This window comes from Gymnoscopelus braueri (genome assembly GCF_963280865.1).
Source record: "Gymnoscopelus braueri genome assembly, chromosome: 5".
NCBI classification, from domain to species: Eukaryota; Metazoa; Chordata; class Actinopteri; order Myctophiformes; family Myctophidae; genus Gymnoscopelus; species Gymnoscopelus braueri.
In genome coordinates, this window is record NC_137606.1 from 17,276,544 (window position 1) to 17,293,079 (window position 16,536).

General features: G+C 41.9%; 1 protein-coding gene across 1 annotated transcript in view; it reads right to left on the bottom strand.

Moving 5' to 3' along the window:
• Positions 1-16,536, bottom strand: part of veph1 (ventricular zone expressed PH domain-containing 1) — a gene marked incomplete at both ends in the record, with an annotated part of 186,807 nt that overhangs the window by 117,320 nt on the left and 52,951 nt on the right. The window contains 1 exon segment of the mRNA XM_080429094.1: positions 3,441-3,604. Coding sequence (XP_080285220.1) covers positions 3,441-3,604 — 164 coding nt within the window.

Consider the following 16,536-nt stretch of genomic DNA (forward strand, 5'->3'; position numbering starts at 1 on the left):
AAGGAGAGATCCGGTCATTTTAGGTTGTATGTTTGATGTGTCGCTAATCACTCACCAACATACAAAGGAACGTTGAATAATTCCAGATCTGCCCCTGTTGTCCATTCTGCAGACCCCTTGCAGCGGCATAATGGGAGTGTGTAAGAGTGAAAATCGCCTATTTTAACAAATGCAAAGTCATTTTATTTCTCTCCTAGTACTCATCGTGGAGTCTCATGATACTCAAACATGCGCTGAATGTCCCTCATGAGCTACCGCTAATGCAGAAAGACATGACGCTGGTTGCTTGTTTCTCTCACAGAACCTGGCGTCTGTGAGAGAAACAAGCAACCAGCGTCATCTCGTGAGTGATTAGCGACACATCAAACATACAACCTAAATGACCGGATCTCTCCTTTAACAGGGATCACACAGAGTGATACAAGGTATTCCTCATGCTTCTGGAAACGCTGGAGGCAATGTTTATATGTTTTTAATTGATCTGGGCTTTATGGAGTGAAAACAGTGTGGTACTCAGGCTATCTATGTGTTGTTATTGTCTGTTTTGTATCTCTGTTTTTTATATGGACCTATTGTGTCCGAAATAAAGTTTATATCAAGCAGCATCATCGTCATTTTCATTAAAAGTCCACGTTGGGATTTCCCGGTTGTTAAACAAAATACAAAACAACCAATCAAAGCTGTGTCCCAACCACAGTTCAGGTCACACACAATAAAAAAGAGTCCACTTTGGGATTTCCCGTTTTAGAGGAAAGTTTTAGATAACGTGATATTTACTGGATGACAGTGGGGTTGAAGTAGCCTGGCTCCATGCCCCTGAATCTCTAGCCTCTCATTCAGGGTCTGGTGACGCTGTCGAAGGCGGGGTTTTCTCGGTTGAAAATCTAACCGGCGGCCCGGCGGCCCAATTGAGATGGGGATAATCCAGTATGAACCAGTCTTCAAAGAGTCCCACTTTGGCCACGCCCCCATCTCAGAAAACGGCTGCACTGAGAGGGCTTTCAGACTGAATAATGGAGTGAGAATGTAATGAAAATTCAGGCTGAGTGTCAGGTTAGGGTTGAAGGCTAAATGATGGGAGAATCCCGGGGGAACGTACGGGACGGTTGGCAGGTATGATTTGGTCATAAGTACAAATTTGCCAACGTGGTTTTAAACCCAAGGAATTCAATCAAAACTAAGAGACCCAGGTTTGAACTGAGATGACTCAACCCGGGGGTAAAGTGTTGAGTCACTCTGTGCAGGAGGATCCAGTGTGAGAAAATATATGAATTTTTCAGGAGATTAAGCATTGACTCTAAGATTGGGATTTTTTGACTCAATTCACAGAGAATTAAACTGGTTTGTGGTGTACGTGTGTGTGTGTGTGTGTGTGTGTGTGTGTGTAGCAGTGGTAGAAAAAGTACTCAAATGTTTTACTTAAGTAAAAGTATCAATACTGCAATTTAGAAGTACTCTGTTACAAGTAAAAGTATGGAATTCAACATTTACTTGAGTAAAAGTACAAAAGTATTGGTATCAAAGTGTACTTAAAGTACCAAAAGTAAAAGTACTAAAATGTTTGAAAATAGCATATCTACATGCTCACAACGCGTCGCGATGCGACACGTTGTGAGCTTGTAGATCTGCTATTTTCAAATAGCCTAGGTATAAAACTGGGCTAATGTTTTAGTATGTTTCAGTGTTTTATAATGTAACAAGTAACTAAAGTTTTCAAATAATTGCAGTGGAGTACAAGTACAATATTTTTCCTCTGAGTTGTAGTGGAGTAGAAGTAAAAGTATGGAAAATTGGAAATACTCCAGTAAAGTAAAAAGCACCTCAGAATTGTACTTAAGTACAGTACTTGAGTAAATGTACTTAGTTACTTTACACCACTGGTGGTGTGTATAGGTGTGTTTGTGTGCGTGCATTCGTATGATGTGTCCAGCTGGTGCCTGCCTGGCTGGCTGGCTGTTATGCGTGTGCACATTGGTGTGTGCCAGCGAGCGAGAGAGAGAGAGAGAGAGATGAATTAACCCTTTAAGACCGGGAACGCATCTGTGTCACTTTAGATTTCTTTGGCTATTCAAAAATAGCAGATATACAAGCTCATAGCGCGGCACCGAGTGCCGCGCTATGAGCTTGTAGATCTGCTATTTTTGAAAAATCTCAACAAAAAAAATTGGGTTTTTTTTTAAAAAAAACTGTAGAAAACATTTTTAAGAATCGCCTCAGGTCTTAAAGGGTTAAATGAGGTAGAGTACATGACCACCGTAGAGAGAAACAAAATGGCATAAAAGTCCAAATGAGCTGTCACAGATCTGCTGCTCCTCTGTGATTTCAACTCTCTCTGACCGCTCTCCTTTCATCAGGCCAGCTCAAGCCTATAGCGCTCCATCCGCACAGACTCATTTCCTCCAGTGAAGACACGCACGAGCACACACACACACACACACACACACACACACACACACACACACACACACACACACACACACACACACACACACACACACACACACACACACACACACACACACACACACACACACACACACACACACACACACACACACACACACACACGCGTGTGTAATTGAGAGAAAGGCATGGTCAGACGGCAACATGTGCTGTATGCTTGGTACTTTCCCTGCTCCGTTCCCTTCCCCAATATGTTCCACATCAGTCTGAGAAGAAGTGTGCAGCATTCCAACGTGGGACATCTGGGAACTCCTGCTGCGTAATGCCTTCTGCGAAAAGTACCGCTCCGTTTCCTCGCCGCTGCTGAGTCTCTTCAATTGATTTACACCAGTATGACACTGGTTCATTCCCAGCCATGGCAATATCAACAACTCTGGGCAAGTTTTCAGTCACATGTGGACAAGCGCCGGTGTTGCAACTTGGCCAAAGAAAAGGGGGGAATAGAGAGCTACAGGCATGTGTGAATGCACGCAGGCAGATTGTTAAAGAAGGAAATATCTATACAGAGAACACATACACACACACACACAAACAAAAACACACATTTGTATTACTATACTTCAACATCATAACATCAACATTTTAGGATGTCAATTATATGAATGCCATTTTTATGCACACTTTTTGCACACTTGTAATCTTGAGCCCATTTTCCAATACAACTTCAAATCACTTTCTACAACCTCTCAAATCAGTCGTTACAACAGTAGTCTGCGTTCACACGTCACAAATTCGTTAAACTATTGCGCTCGGATATCGCTACATATTTTGCGATACGTCTGTTGCAAAACCTGAACTGAGCGAGCAGGGGACATTGAAAAATGTGAGAGCTTGTGAACTTTATTTGAGCGCTCGTACACTGCAATCTACGCACGAGTACATTGGCATTTGCACACACACACAAACACACACACACACACGCCCAAAGGCATACACATTTGATGTAAAACGCATCCACAAGCACAAACAACACTCACCAGTGGGTGTTGCTCAGCAACTATTTGGATGAGCCTGATCAAGTGCTGCTGCTCCGGGGAGTCCAGCTGTGACATCATGGCCGTCAGGTTGCCTAGGTGATGGTGGATGACATCTGGCTGTTTGGGGTAGACTGATGGCAACACTCGCAACAGCATGTGGTTACCTGTAGGAGACATGGAAGACAGAGAGACATACAGTCAGCATTTCTTTCCTCACCAGCAGTGCCACTAAGGCAGCATTTTTTGTATCATTTCAAGGACCCCCAGTTTGATATGCATTAGGCCACAGGACCCCCATTTTCTAATCTCTGGGACCCTAGTCTACATTGTAAAATCTGTGTTCATTTAACTCAAGAGTACAAATAATTGTTTATATTTGTACTCTGTTGGAGTTACAGACCCGTAACGGTCCATTTGGTTCCTAACTATCAATCACTTAGATGGGGACACCTTGGAACTCCCCCAAGGACCCCTGTGAGTCCCCGGAACCCCACTTTGAGAACCACTCATTTAAAGTAACATCTGTGTGTAACAGTGACTTACACACCTTATGACTCATGCTGACACTGTAGTATAGTAATGATATCATAATAACTCAGAGACAGTACAAATGCTGTCGGGTAGAAAGCTCCATATTTCAAATTTCAATAATGTTTTCAAACTAGCAGTATATTATAATATATTGTATACTGTAGATCTTGTTTCATATTTTACTGTTGTTTAGGACTCTTACTATACTGCTGAAATGTCCAAGAAAGCTGAACAAATCAAGATTGATTGATTGAATACTTTCATTAGCAGTCTGCAAAAAGTACAGCGGTACAGTTATACAATAATGCTAAAAGGATAACACAAAAAAGCCCTGGGGGCCTTGTTTCCATTGTGTTCCTATGGGCGGCAGTGGCTCAGGGGTAGAGTGGCCGGTAGAGCGGTTCGATCCCAGGCTCCCCCCAGAGTTAGTGTCGAAGTGTCCTTGGGCAAGACACTGAACCCTACATTGCCTCCAATGAGTCGGTCGGCGCAAGCTTTCCACCATTGGTGTGTGAATGTGGGAAGTGAGGACACTGGCGTCGACTGTTCGCCGCTCCACCTCCCAATGTATGACTGAATGAACCGTTGTGGAGTGCTTTGAGTACTTGGGTAGAAAAAATTATTACGTATTCAATTCATCAAGACATATAAAGACATAGAATACTATACAATCATCCATACTAGGAGCAAGTATACTTATGTGCCTGTTGACTTAGATGTAACAACAATAAAGTACCTTGAACCATGAACCTGGGAACGATCAGCAGGGCCCCTCCCACAGATTTTTGCGTAAAGTAAGTACATGTACTCAAGTACTGTACTTAAGTACAATTTTGAGGTATTTTTTGGGCGGTGAAACCGCCCCTATAAGTGAGGTTTGGAAATTTGTACAATTATCCTGCGCTGTGAAACCGGCCCTATAAGTGAGGTTTGGAAATTTGTACAATTATCCTGCACCGTGATTGGCCAATCACAATCTATTCAGGACTGTGATTGGCCAGTGTCACATGACACATGTGCATAGCCCTATATAAGAAACCATAACATGAAAAAAAACCATTAATTAGTTTTTTTCAAGTTATGGTTTCGTCCATCATAAAGAGTGTTTCAATAAATGTATTTATCTTTTGTACATGATTGATTGACTCCATTCAATATTGTGATTAGCTAGCAAGACACCGCCCACTTCACACAGGGTGTGATTTTTTACTGGAGTATTTCCAATTTTCAGTCATTTTACTTCTACTCCACTACATCTCAGAGGCAAATATTGTACTTTTACTCCACTACAATTATTTGCAAATTTTAGTTACTAGTAGTTACTTTGCAATGACCAATTATTACATTATAAAACATACATTAACCACTTAAGCCCTATTTTATACCCAGGCTATTTGAAAATAGCCGATCTACAAGCTCACAACGCGTCGCATCGCGACGCGTTGTGAGCTTCGGCTATTTTCAAACATTTTAGTACTTTTACTTTTGGTACTTTAAGAACATTTTGATACCAATACTTTTGTACTTTTACTCAAGTAAATTTTTAATTCCGGACTTTTACTTGTAACGGAGTATTTTTATTTTGCAGTATTGATACTTTTACTTAAGTAAAATATTTGAGTACTTTTTTCCACCACTGCTCATAGGAGATCCACTAATGTCCATAGAAAACTAACTCGTAATCCACGACTCAATTTGCCTGTGGTCGCAGCAAGAGGTGGCTCTCCCTAGAAGAGACCGCAGCCTGCCATGGTCCCACATGGAGATGCATTGACATCTGTGTTGAAGAGACTCAGAATGTTCCCCATTTGTTGTCAATATTCCGTCAGCGTCGCTGACACAGGATGAAGGAATGTCAGCGCTGACATATCTTTGGATATAAAACGCATTAACAGACCAATAAGACCCACAGAAAAAGAAACCCACAGCATTACTCAACATGGCCCTCGACTCGCGTATCAAACATCTTCGAATGATTCACGGCGCTGAACAAAGACTTTTGTCTGCTTCATGGTAGCCCCACTCTGTGTGACATTTCATACGGTCTAACCAAGTTTCCTTTTTGTCTTGATATGAATCAAATCCCAGCGGAAAATGTACTAAATTCAGAGCTAGTTGCAGCAAGTTGTACAAAAGCCGAGAGGTCCAAACCATGGGAGTGATTATAGGTAGGGGGAAAAAAGAGACACAGGCAGTATATTCCTTGTTACTGTAATCAACAGCATGATTATTCTTGCTTTGTCTGTTTATCGTGGCCCCTTGCTGTCTTTGAATTGTTCACGTTGGATGTTTCAGGGACTTATTGTACTGGTTTGCTTAACACTTATGTTAAGGGTTTGTTAGAATTGATAAGCGCTACATGCTTGCATTTGTAGATGCACAATATCTGCGGACGGACAGACGAACGGACGGACGGACGGACCGATGATGTACTGGTTCTCCTCTGTAAATATAGCTACCGGTATTTATGTTTGTTGATGACATGTATAAATGCGTTAATATTCTATGCTCTGTTGATGAATTGAACACACAGGACCACAATGGAAACAAGTCCCCGGGACCTTTCTGCGTTACCCTATTGGTTAAAGTGTTTAAATGTACCTCCATGCTGTTTACATTTTTGACGAATAAAGTATTTAACGAATCAACCAAAGAACATGAAATACAGAAATACAAAACATTCTGTTACAACTCTAGATATTTCACAGGTAACCCACTTAAAGTTGTTTTTATGTTGTTTCTTTAAAGCGACTTCCAGTATTTAGAAAAGCACTACATACATTGTATGTATTATTGTTTTCACTTGCTCCTCACACAAAGTGTGTGTGTTTGTGTGTGTGTGTGTGTGTGTGTGTGTGTGTGTGTGTGTGTGTGTGTGTGTGTGTGTGTGTGTGTGTGTGTGTGCGTACGTGCGTGTGTGACTGTGTGTAGGCTACTACATGTCTGCTGGTATTGTATCATCGCATCTGGAAACAATCCTACAGTTCCTGTGAAGGTGATTCTCTTCCTATGAGTGAGGGCCCTATTCATTACTTACACACAGACAGTAATTGTCATCTTACGATAAATTGACCCTCTAGTTTTCAGCTCCTGATTGGTAGAGAGGCAGGCGGTGCCATGGTAACACACGATAATGAAGCCCTCATGTAGGTGCATGTTACTGTGTGTTGTATACAGGACGTTGTATATGTGTCTAGTGTATAGACGTAGTACAGGGAAATAATGTGATTTTTGAGAATGTGATACCAGGTATGGTTGAGACTAACCACGCACTCTATAAATGTATTGGGGAGCAGGGTGGCACTGGAGCCATTAACGCCAATCCCGATTTTGGAGAGTCCCATAAAAACGATTACCGATGTTCTTAACGATATTTTGCACAAAAAAATATATATATATAAACATATATGGAGATATCTGTATCTGTCAGTTCTTGTCCATTTTACGCCCATATATGGAGATCCCTGAAGTCATCAGTATATGCCCATGTATGGAGATCGCTGTATCTATCAGGCCTTGTCCGTTTTATACCCATATATGGAGATCCCTGATGTCATCAGTATATGCCCATATATGGGCCTTTTGTGCCCATATATGGAGCTGACTGATCTGTTTGCCCTGATGCCATGACGATACATTTAGGTTAGACAACACACTCCATATTTGGGTGTGAGTGCATTGAGTCATGGTTACATGAGCGCGACATCAAATTTCTAATGTATTTGTAAATACTGTCTTGCAAAGTTTGCAAGACAGTATTTACAAAGAAATTATTCTGCCATGTTTATTGGAAACTTCAGCTGCACCCGCACATCTGTTGGCAACTGTAACATAAAGCCTTGCTTTAAATTATTCCATATAACAGGTTATAAAACCCTTTAAAGGTATCATGACATTCATGTTTACACCACATTCAGAGTCTTTGTCCTGGTCCTTCAAACGTGTACAAAAAGTTTTAACTGAAAATTCCACTCCAGTGATTCACTGTAGGTGTTTTTCTCTCACATTTCTAAAGCCTTTTCAACTGCAATGAAAAAAGAAATCTTTGCCTGCGGGTGTCGCTGGTGAGGGATTTTGCCTGTCAATCATCGCCTCTGCTCCGCCCCCCCCAAAGGAAAGGATAGGGGAGGGGAGGGGCGAGGAGGAGAGTGGGCGGGATTAATCGACTGTGACCTCACTGTCGAAGGGCAAAGCTCAGATTACTTTTCAGCCTAATTATTCAGAAAACCCCAGACCACAGAAAATCCACTGAATGTTCAAAGTTTAGATTTTTTGGGTGTAATTGAGGTCATAAAACCCCCAAAAAAACATAAAAAATAAAAAAAGTGAAAATGAATGTCATCGAACCTTTAAGCAGACAGTGGCTCTGGAGATGTTACAAATGACTAGCAGCAGCAATGCGAGTAAATAATCCTTTGGCATATACTGTACTGCATATCATGAGGGATTTTGTTGGGCGACCCCATCATCCCTTGTGCTGCTGCTTGTTCTCGGTGGGTGTTGGAGGCGAAGCTAAGTGTGTATGAGTGGCCGTCCTCTTCACGTTGGTCACGACGACCTCACTTCTTTTATTTTTTCCTTTTTTGGGTTACCAATACGCGACCCCAACGGCATCTTCCCGCGGCCCCACTTGAGAACCGCTGCTGTACTGTTTATGACCTCTTTCAAAGTCACTTTGAAAACTGAGAGAATGCTTTCTTATAATAAAACTAAGTAAAAAGACATGAAAGAGCAGGGTTTTACAAGCAAAACAAACGCATGAATTAAGAAGAAAAGGAACGTGAAATGCGTTTTAAGATGCTTTAAAAACGCAGACTGACTCAGCTTCTTTGACATTTCGGTGCCACACGCTAGACTTATATATGATCTTAAATTACAAATGGCAACAGTTATTGAGGATCCACATTCCTCCTGATTATTATTAAGTCTTCACTGATGTTAATACCGTTGCTATATATGTCAAGTTAAATTAAGTCAAATGTATTTAATAAAAAAAAAAACTCCCACTGACCAAAGTGCTGTACAGAGCAGGAGCTAAAATCACACAAAATCCATAGACATAAACAAGACATACAGTTCAAAGGCACTGCAGTACAACACTCTGCAATAAGAACAGTAAAAACAAATCTTTTGAAAATAGCCGATCTAGAAGCTCATCGCGACGCATTGTGAGCTTCTAGATCGGCTATTTTCAAAAGATTTGTAGAGTACTTGTAGATCAGCTATTTTCAAAAGGCCGAAATGTATATAGGGCTGAAGTGGGTAAAGTATTTTATTATTTGTAAACTAAAGATTTCAAATAATTGTAGTGGAGTAAAAGTACAATATGTGCCTCTGAGATGTAGTGGAGTAGAAGTAAATGTACAGAAAATTGGAAATGCTCCAGTAAAGTAAAAATACCTCAAAATTGTACTTAAGTACAGTACTTAAGTAAATGTACTTAGTTACTTTCCAACACTGCAGTACAGTAGATCTGACAGGGAGGGGAATGCTGTTCCACAGTCTAGGCCCTGAGGGCTGTATGCCATACACACATCTTTGAAAAACACGGAGAAAGACAGAGTTAGCTTTGGCCATGAAGGTGAAGGTGTAGAATTTACACGTCTTTCCAGTGGAATGTTTGAGTCCGGAGACGACCGTCCATACGCCATAGGAAAAAGACTCGTTGGAGGATTTATGGGGCTTACCTGTTCACCCCTGTTGGAGTGCACTTAGTCCTCCTGTACCTTGTAATGTAGCCCTGAGCACACCCACACAAAATGAGCCACTTACACATACACTGGAGAGCTGCTTTAACAACTTCAACCCCAGCATCCCTATTCTGGGGGGAACATCGACCAAAGTAGATTGGCAATTTTCGTCAAAGAGGTTTGGTGTAGATCGCCAAAGTACAGTGCAACTCAGGACAGGTCCGTTTTAAGTATAGAGGGTCTAAGTGGTTAAAGTGGGTTTGAGTGTGTGACTTCACTGTACAATTTTACCTTATTTTTAACCTAATTTACACTACTTTACAATTCAGTATTAACTCCATATGACAGGAAGTGGCGGGAAGGACCCAAAAGCAGACGGGCAGGAATAGAGGATAACCCTAAAGTATTTATTAAACCACACAGGCTGGTAAACAAAGGTAGGCAAATATTGTAATTTCAGAATGGCAAACTGCCAAACACAGACCAGCAAAACCATCTTTTAACACAGGGCTTAAATAGACAGGGATTAACAGGACGCAGGTGAACTCAACAGACAAATCAAGAGACGATTGGCAGAGGGACTAACAGGACACAGGAGGCGATAACTAATAATCACCGGGAGGTGAGACAAGGCAGGTGAACAGTAACAAGGCAGACAGGAAGGCAGTGGCACAGAACATTACTGCAAAATAAAGATGCAGAAAAGGGCAAAAAAGGGCAACAACAGAGTACAGAAATACAAGACAAAATACAGAACAGCCTAAACAGGCCTAAAGAGTCGAAAGGCTAAATAAAGCTAAATACAGTCAAAGCCCAAGGCCCGAGGAACGGACCGTGACACCATTATTATCTTGTTGTACGTTTTCAGGTTGGGACACCAATTTTATCCGATCAGGAGAGAGAACTCATAAAGGACAGAGGATAAACAGGTGAAATTGGAAGTTATGAAACACAAATAAATTGGAACTGGAACACGAAATCATTTAAAGAGGTGCAGCACTCATCACCACTGGTTTCAAGTCATTTGCTATTTGTCCTGTTCCTGTTTATTATCGTGTGAAAATCTCTAACATGTCCTCCAGTTAACCTTACTCACTATTACTCATACTTACTGTAATCCAGGATGCGGTTAATAGATGATCATCAGGTCAATATATGTGTGTGTGTGTGTGTGTGTGTGTGTTGTGTGTGTGTGTGTGTGTGTGTGTGTGTGTGTGTGTGTGTGTGTGTGTGGAGGTCAGTTAGAAGTTACTGATGTCAGCAGAAATGAGTCTCTTACTGTTGCCACGGTTTCGTAAAGGTTTGTGTATGTTGTGGATGTTATACAAGTTACAGTAAAGTTGAGAAATAAGGACAGAAAATGACCTGCAAGGACACTAGTATGTACAGTGTGTGTGTGTGTGTGCGTGTGCGTGTGCGTGTGTGTGTGTGTGCGCACGTTTGTGTAGGGGTGTTTCTGTGGGATTCATACATAATTCAGCCAGCTCATCATGACTTCAGTAAAATATCAAGAAATGACCTTTTATTCTCGAGCGCACAAAGGAACCATTTCTCAAGAGGTGACACAGATCTTTGACGCACTAGGAAACAAAAAGAAGAAGGGAACCGTTTTCCTACACAGTCTGAGCAATCTTCAACCAAGCTGGCCATCATCTTACAGAATATAATGAAGTCACTGTATGAGACTATTTCTACTTAGTACAGTACATACTGGGGTCCAGGTTCCAGGTGGTCCTCAGCAAAATGAGGAACAGTTTAACCACAGTTTAACCACCAACTTTTATCCTTTGACTATTTGAAAATAGCCGATTGTCCCAATGTGTCACAATGAGACGTTGTGAGCTTGTACTGTAGATCGACTATTTTTATATTTGGAAAAATCGTGCAAAGTTTTTTGATAACTTTTACAATATTTAAGAACACAAATCTTGAAATCTGAAATCTTTTCAGATGGGGGACGATTCATGTCAATTTGGAGCTCCTTGACATGAAAATGTTTGAGAACCACTGTGGTACAGTATATAATATTTAGTTTGCCACCTCTGGGAGCCATGCCACTGCAGCAGTCACTAACATAAAGCAGCCTCCGAACGCCGTTTTGTTATAGAATACGATCGCGAGTATGAAACGCAGGACAAAAATGCATAGATCAGCAAAAAGGGGTCCGACAGGACTCCCAGAGAGAGGGGAGTTTTATGATCTTAAACATTCCAACCTCTTCGGCCCTTTTCATTTGTGGCCTATAACATCACGGAGCCCATGTGCATGTGCATGTCCCAACGCTTGATTTACCAGCCAACATCAAATCTCCTGCCTCAATTCATGGCTGGGGGTGAGGTGGGGGGGGTGACAGGGCTGCAACAGTGAAATGGAAATCTGGAAGGCGAGCAAAACATGTGCTTGAGAACCCATATCTTCTGGAATCTATACGTGTTTGGCATCGTGGTGCATGTCATAGCAAATTACACAGTGTATAGGGGGAACCTGGTTTCCCAGCATGTTGATACGATTCATGAATTGTGTAACCAATACTGTACATTAATTCAATTGAACAAAAATCAAGTCGGTGTCACCGTTCGTTACATCCATTGAATCGATACATGAAGCTGCAGTTTGAAGAATGAAAATTAGATCTCATATCCCCATACATCCATAACCTATGTTCTACAGCACCGCGGTTCTCAAACATTTTCATGTCAAGGGGCCCCGCAAATTGATACAGTATATATTTGGCCGTGGACGACCCCCCCCCCCACCTGGAAAGATTTGTGTAACATTTTTCAAAACTATTCCAAACACGTCGCATTGTGAGCTTGTACGTTGGCTATTTTCAAACAGCCGAAGTACTTTATAACATAGGGTTAAAGTGGCTTTGATGCAATATTAACTCATTTGGCTGGGGAACCCCCACAAGGACCACTGGGGGTTCACAGACCTCACTTTGAGAACAACCGCTACAGCAGAAACCCAGAGTAAGAGCGAAGCACTTCAGTAAGCATACCGTAAATTTCATACCACCACAAACACTCAAACACACACACACACACGCACGCACGCACGCACGCACGCACGCACGCACGCACGCACGCACGCACGCACGCACGCACGCAAGAAAGCACGCACACAGACACACAGACACAAAGTCACTGAAACTGGCCCCCCTGTTGTGTTTAGACTGAATGACTCTACATACATACATCCTCTCCTATGGGGTTGCTGTCTCTGCGGCTCTCTTTCTCTATCGTTCATATTTAGCAAAAAAGAAAAGAAAAATGTCCAAATGGTTCTTATTTCCCCTTCCCCTTTACTCTATATCCAGTCTCCAGTGATGCCTCAGCAATGTTAACATAATGTATGCTCTGTCACATAGAGACATACTGCTCAACACACCACCTGTCTACTTAGGACCAGTCAACCACAGATGTACTGTATAGAGCTGACACTGTGAGATACTTTATAGTCCCTCTGGTGTAAAAACTCACTTAAAACCCACCGCTTTAAAGCAGGGGATTAGATAAGACGGTGTCAGTGAGCATTAGCTCTTTATTGGTCATCTGAGGGTAGGACACATATTGCATAAAGGGCGTGTTTGCACTATCGGCACTTTATCCTATATATCATGGGTTTTCAACTGGTGGTCAGTGGACCACTGGTGGTCCGTGAAAGTATTGCATGTGGTCCCTGACCCTGCATTTAGAAATGTAGGAAAATGAAGATTTGTATGTTATTTCATTTTTATCGTCTAGTTGAGAAACAGTGCAGTAAATTACCTGGTCCCCTATGACGCGTCAATGTTGTCAGTTACTGAGAAGTCGGATGTCAAGAACTTCCACAGAAATGGGAAGATTACATTAGAATCTAAAGGGAAACTGGATTGCCTGGTTGAGTCACCATTATCAGGAATGTGCCCAACTACCCATAATCAATTAGCCTGGTAAACCCTCCCTCCGGAAATCTCATTTCTATTTGATTCCAGGAGTGAGTCTGGCCTGATCGCCCATTCTGCAATATTGGCTGTGTATGCCAAACCTGTGCCAAACGGCCGAGCCTATCAGCGTCGTCGCTCATTGTTCTGTGATTGACAGCTTACGTTGGCCAATCAGGTGGCGAGTTCGAGTGAGCCCAAAACACGAACGGCAGCCATCTTTTTCTTGTGCGCTATATTCTCCGCTATTTTTTTACTTCAAAAAGCTCTCTAACTTCTATTTTGAGGCACGGAATTTACTTATAAGATATCGTTTGGATAGAATTTAGTTGTTTAACTTCATATATGTGGTCAATTAATCATGACAAAGCCTATTTAAAAATAAAAATTTAGAGAACCGGTAGGGGCGGTCAGTGACACCCATGTATCCGAATAAGGCAACCCATTTTGGGCATTGGCCGTCTCAAAAGTCCCGTTGCGTCACATTAGACTGGTGAACTGCTGATTGGCTGAAGGGGGAAAATTATCATTGGCTGAAGGGGTTGTCAGTCAACGGTATTACTCCCGCCCAACTCCAGCACACAGCCAATATTGCAGAATGGGCGATCAGGCCAGACTCACTCCTGGAATCAAATAGAAATGAGATTTCCGGAGGGAGGGTTTACCAGGCTAATAATCAATCGCATGTGTCTGTTTGCTCATACATAAGTTGCAATGAATCAGTTAACATGAGTTTAATATGGAAGGTTAATAAGGGCAACCATGGGAAAACAAAAGGAATAGATCAGTGGTTCTCAATCTTTTTTGAGCTCTACCACTAGCATATCTCAGTTAAATAATGACTGTTAAGGGCTTGATTTAATTCACTAAACAAATTAAATTAAGCCCTTAACAGTCAATATTTAATTTCAGGCTTTTTCCCCCACACCACGCCCATATAAAATTGGCTTATGGCTGCAGCTACGCCCAATTATGGAGTGTGTTCTCTAACCCATTGGTTCTCAAAGTGGGGTCCGGGGACCCCCAGGAGTCCTTGAGGGAGTTCCAGGGGGTCCCCAGCTAAATGATAGATAGTTAGGAACCAAATTGACCCTTATGGGTCTGTAACTCCCTAACGGGTCCATTTGGTTCCATTTGTACACTCTCAGAGTTAAATTAACATTGATTTTACAATATAAATTGGGGTCCCAGAGGTAGAAATGCCATTAAATGGGGGTCCGTAGCCTAATGCATGTCAAACTGGGGGTCCCTGAAATTAAAATGGTTGAAAATCACTGCTACAGCCGTAAAAATCTTCTCTCATGGGGGTCCTTGGCATATCTTTTCAAATGGGGGTCCGCGGGCTAATAAGTGTCAATTTGGTGGTCCTTGACGTGAAAATGTTTGAGAACCACTGGTCTAACCTAAATGTGTCGTCAAATACACCCATATGCCAATATCTGTCATTCTGTCAGCTAAAAACTTAGTTTTGTTGTTATTTTCAATGTAATTCATTTCATAGCTTGTCATTTCCTGGAAAATGGAAAATAATGACTCATCGTGCACTCGGGAATCCCGGCCAATAAGATCCAGTTCGAATTCAAATACATTTCACGGTAACCCACTCTTGGGGATTGGCATGTTAAGTAGTGACACATGAGCTTGTAGATTGGCTATTTTTCACTATTTTAAGACATTTCACAATAGGGCGACCACAGCCAGAGGTTATAGCTATTCCGGGGGTCCTTGGTATGGAGGCGTTTGGGAACACCTGCCTCAGACCCTCTCTCTGCCAAGGTTGGACTTCAAGCAGTCCCTGCAGCGGAGGTGTTGAGCACAGTGGTGGAAAAAGTACTCAAGTGTTTTACTTAAAGGTATCATGACATTCATTTTCACTTTTTTTATTTTCAATGTTTTATTTGGGGTTTTATGACCTCAATTACACCCAAAAAACCTGAACTTAGAACATTCAGTGGATTTTCTGTGGTCTGGGGTTTTCTGAATAATTAGGCTGAAAAGTAATCTGAGCTTGGTCCTTCGACAGTGAGATCACAGTCGATTAATCCCGCCCACTCTCCTCCTCGCCCCTCCCCTCCCCTATCCTTTCCTTTGGGGGGGGCGGAGCAGAGGCGATGATTGACAGGCAAAATCCCTCACCAGCGACACCCGCAGGCAAAGATTTCTTTTTTTCATTGCAGTTGAAAAGGCTTTAGAAATGTGAGAGAAAAACACCTGCCATGGATCACTGGAATGGAATTTTCACTTAAAACTTTTTGTACACTTTTGAAGGACCAGGACAAAGACTTTGAATGTGGTGTAAAAGTGAATGTCATTAAACCTTTAAGTAAAAGTATCAATACTGCAATGTAGAAGTACTCCGTTACAAGTAAAAGTCCGGAATTAAAAATGTACTTGAGTACCAAAGTATTGGTATCAAAATTAACTTAACTCATTCAGTGCCACATGACGTCTAAGACGTCATGGCCCTGAGCGCCCTGAGCGCCACATGACGTCTAAGACGTCATGAAAAAAAGAAAAGAAAATCAAAGTTTTTTTTTCCCTTTTTTTTTTTTTTTTTTAAAGGTTCAGAACCCAAGATATTTGAAGATTTGCTGCTCCATTCACTTCTTGTTTAACTTCTTACTGAAAAAGGCTGTATCTCGGCTCCTGAGCACTTTTTTTTTACAATGAATTTTGGCTGTGACACTCAGAAGTGTTGGGAGCGCGCCTCCTTATTTCGGTTTTAGGGTTAACCTCTGATCCACCCTTAGCTCTTGAGTCTGACTCTTGCCAAGTCTGCTTATTTGGCCTGTGGACCACCCCACAGGGTTTTCTAAATCTCACCTGGACAACCCAATATTATGCTGTTGTTACAAATTTGTTGCTTTTAAATGTGCAAATGATTTTTTAAAGCAGTTAAAGAAGTGAGGGAGCGCCGCTCCCCCGCGTCCCCCCTCCACTACACCCCTGC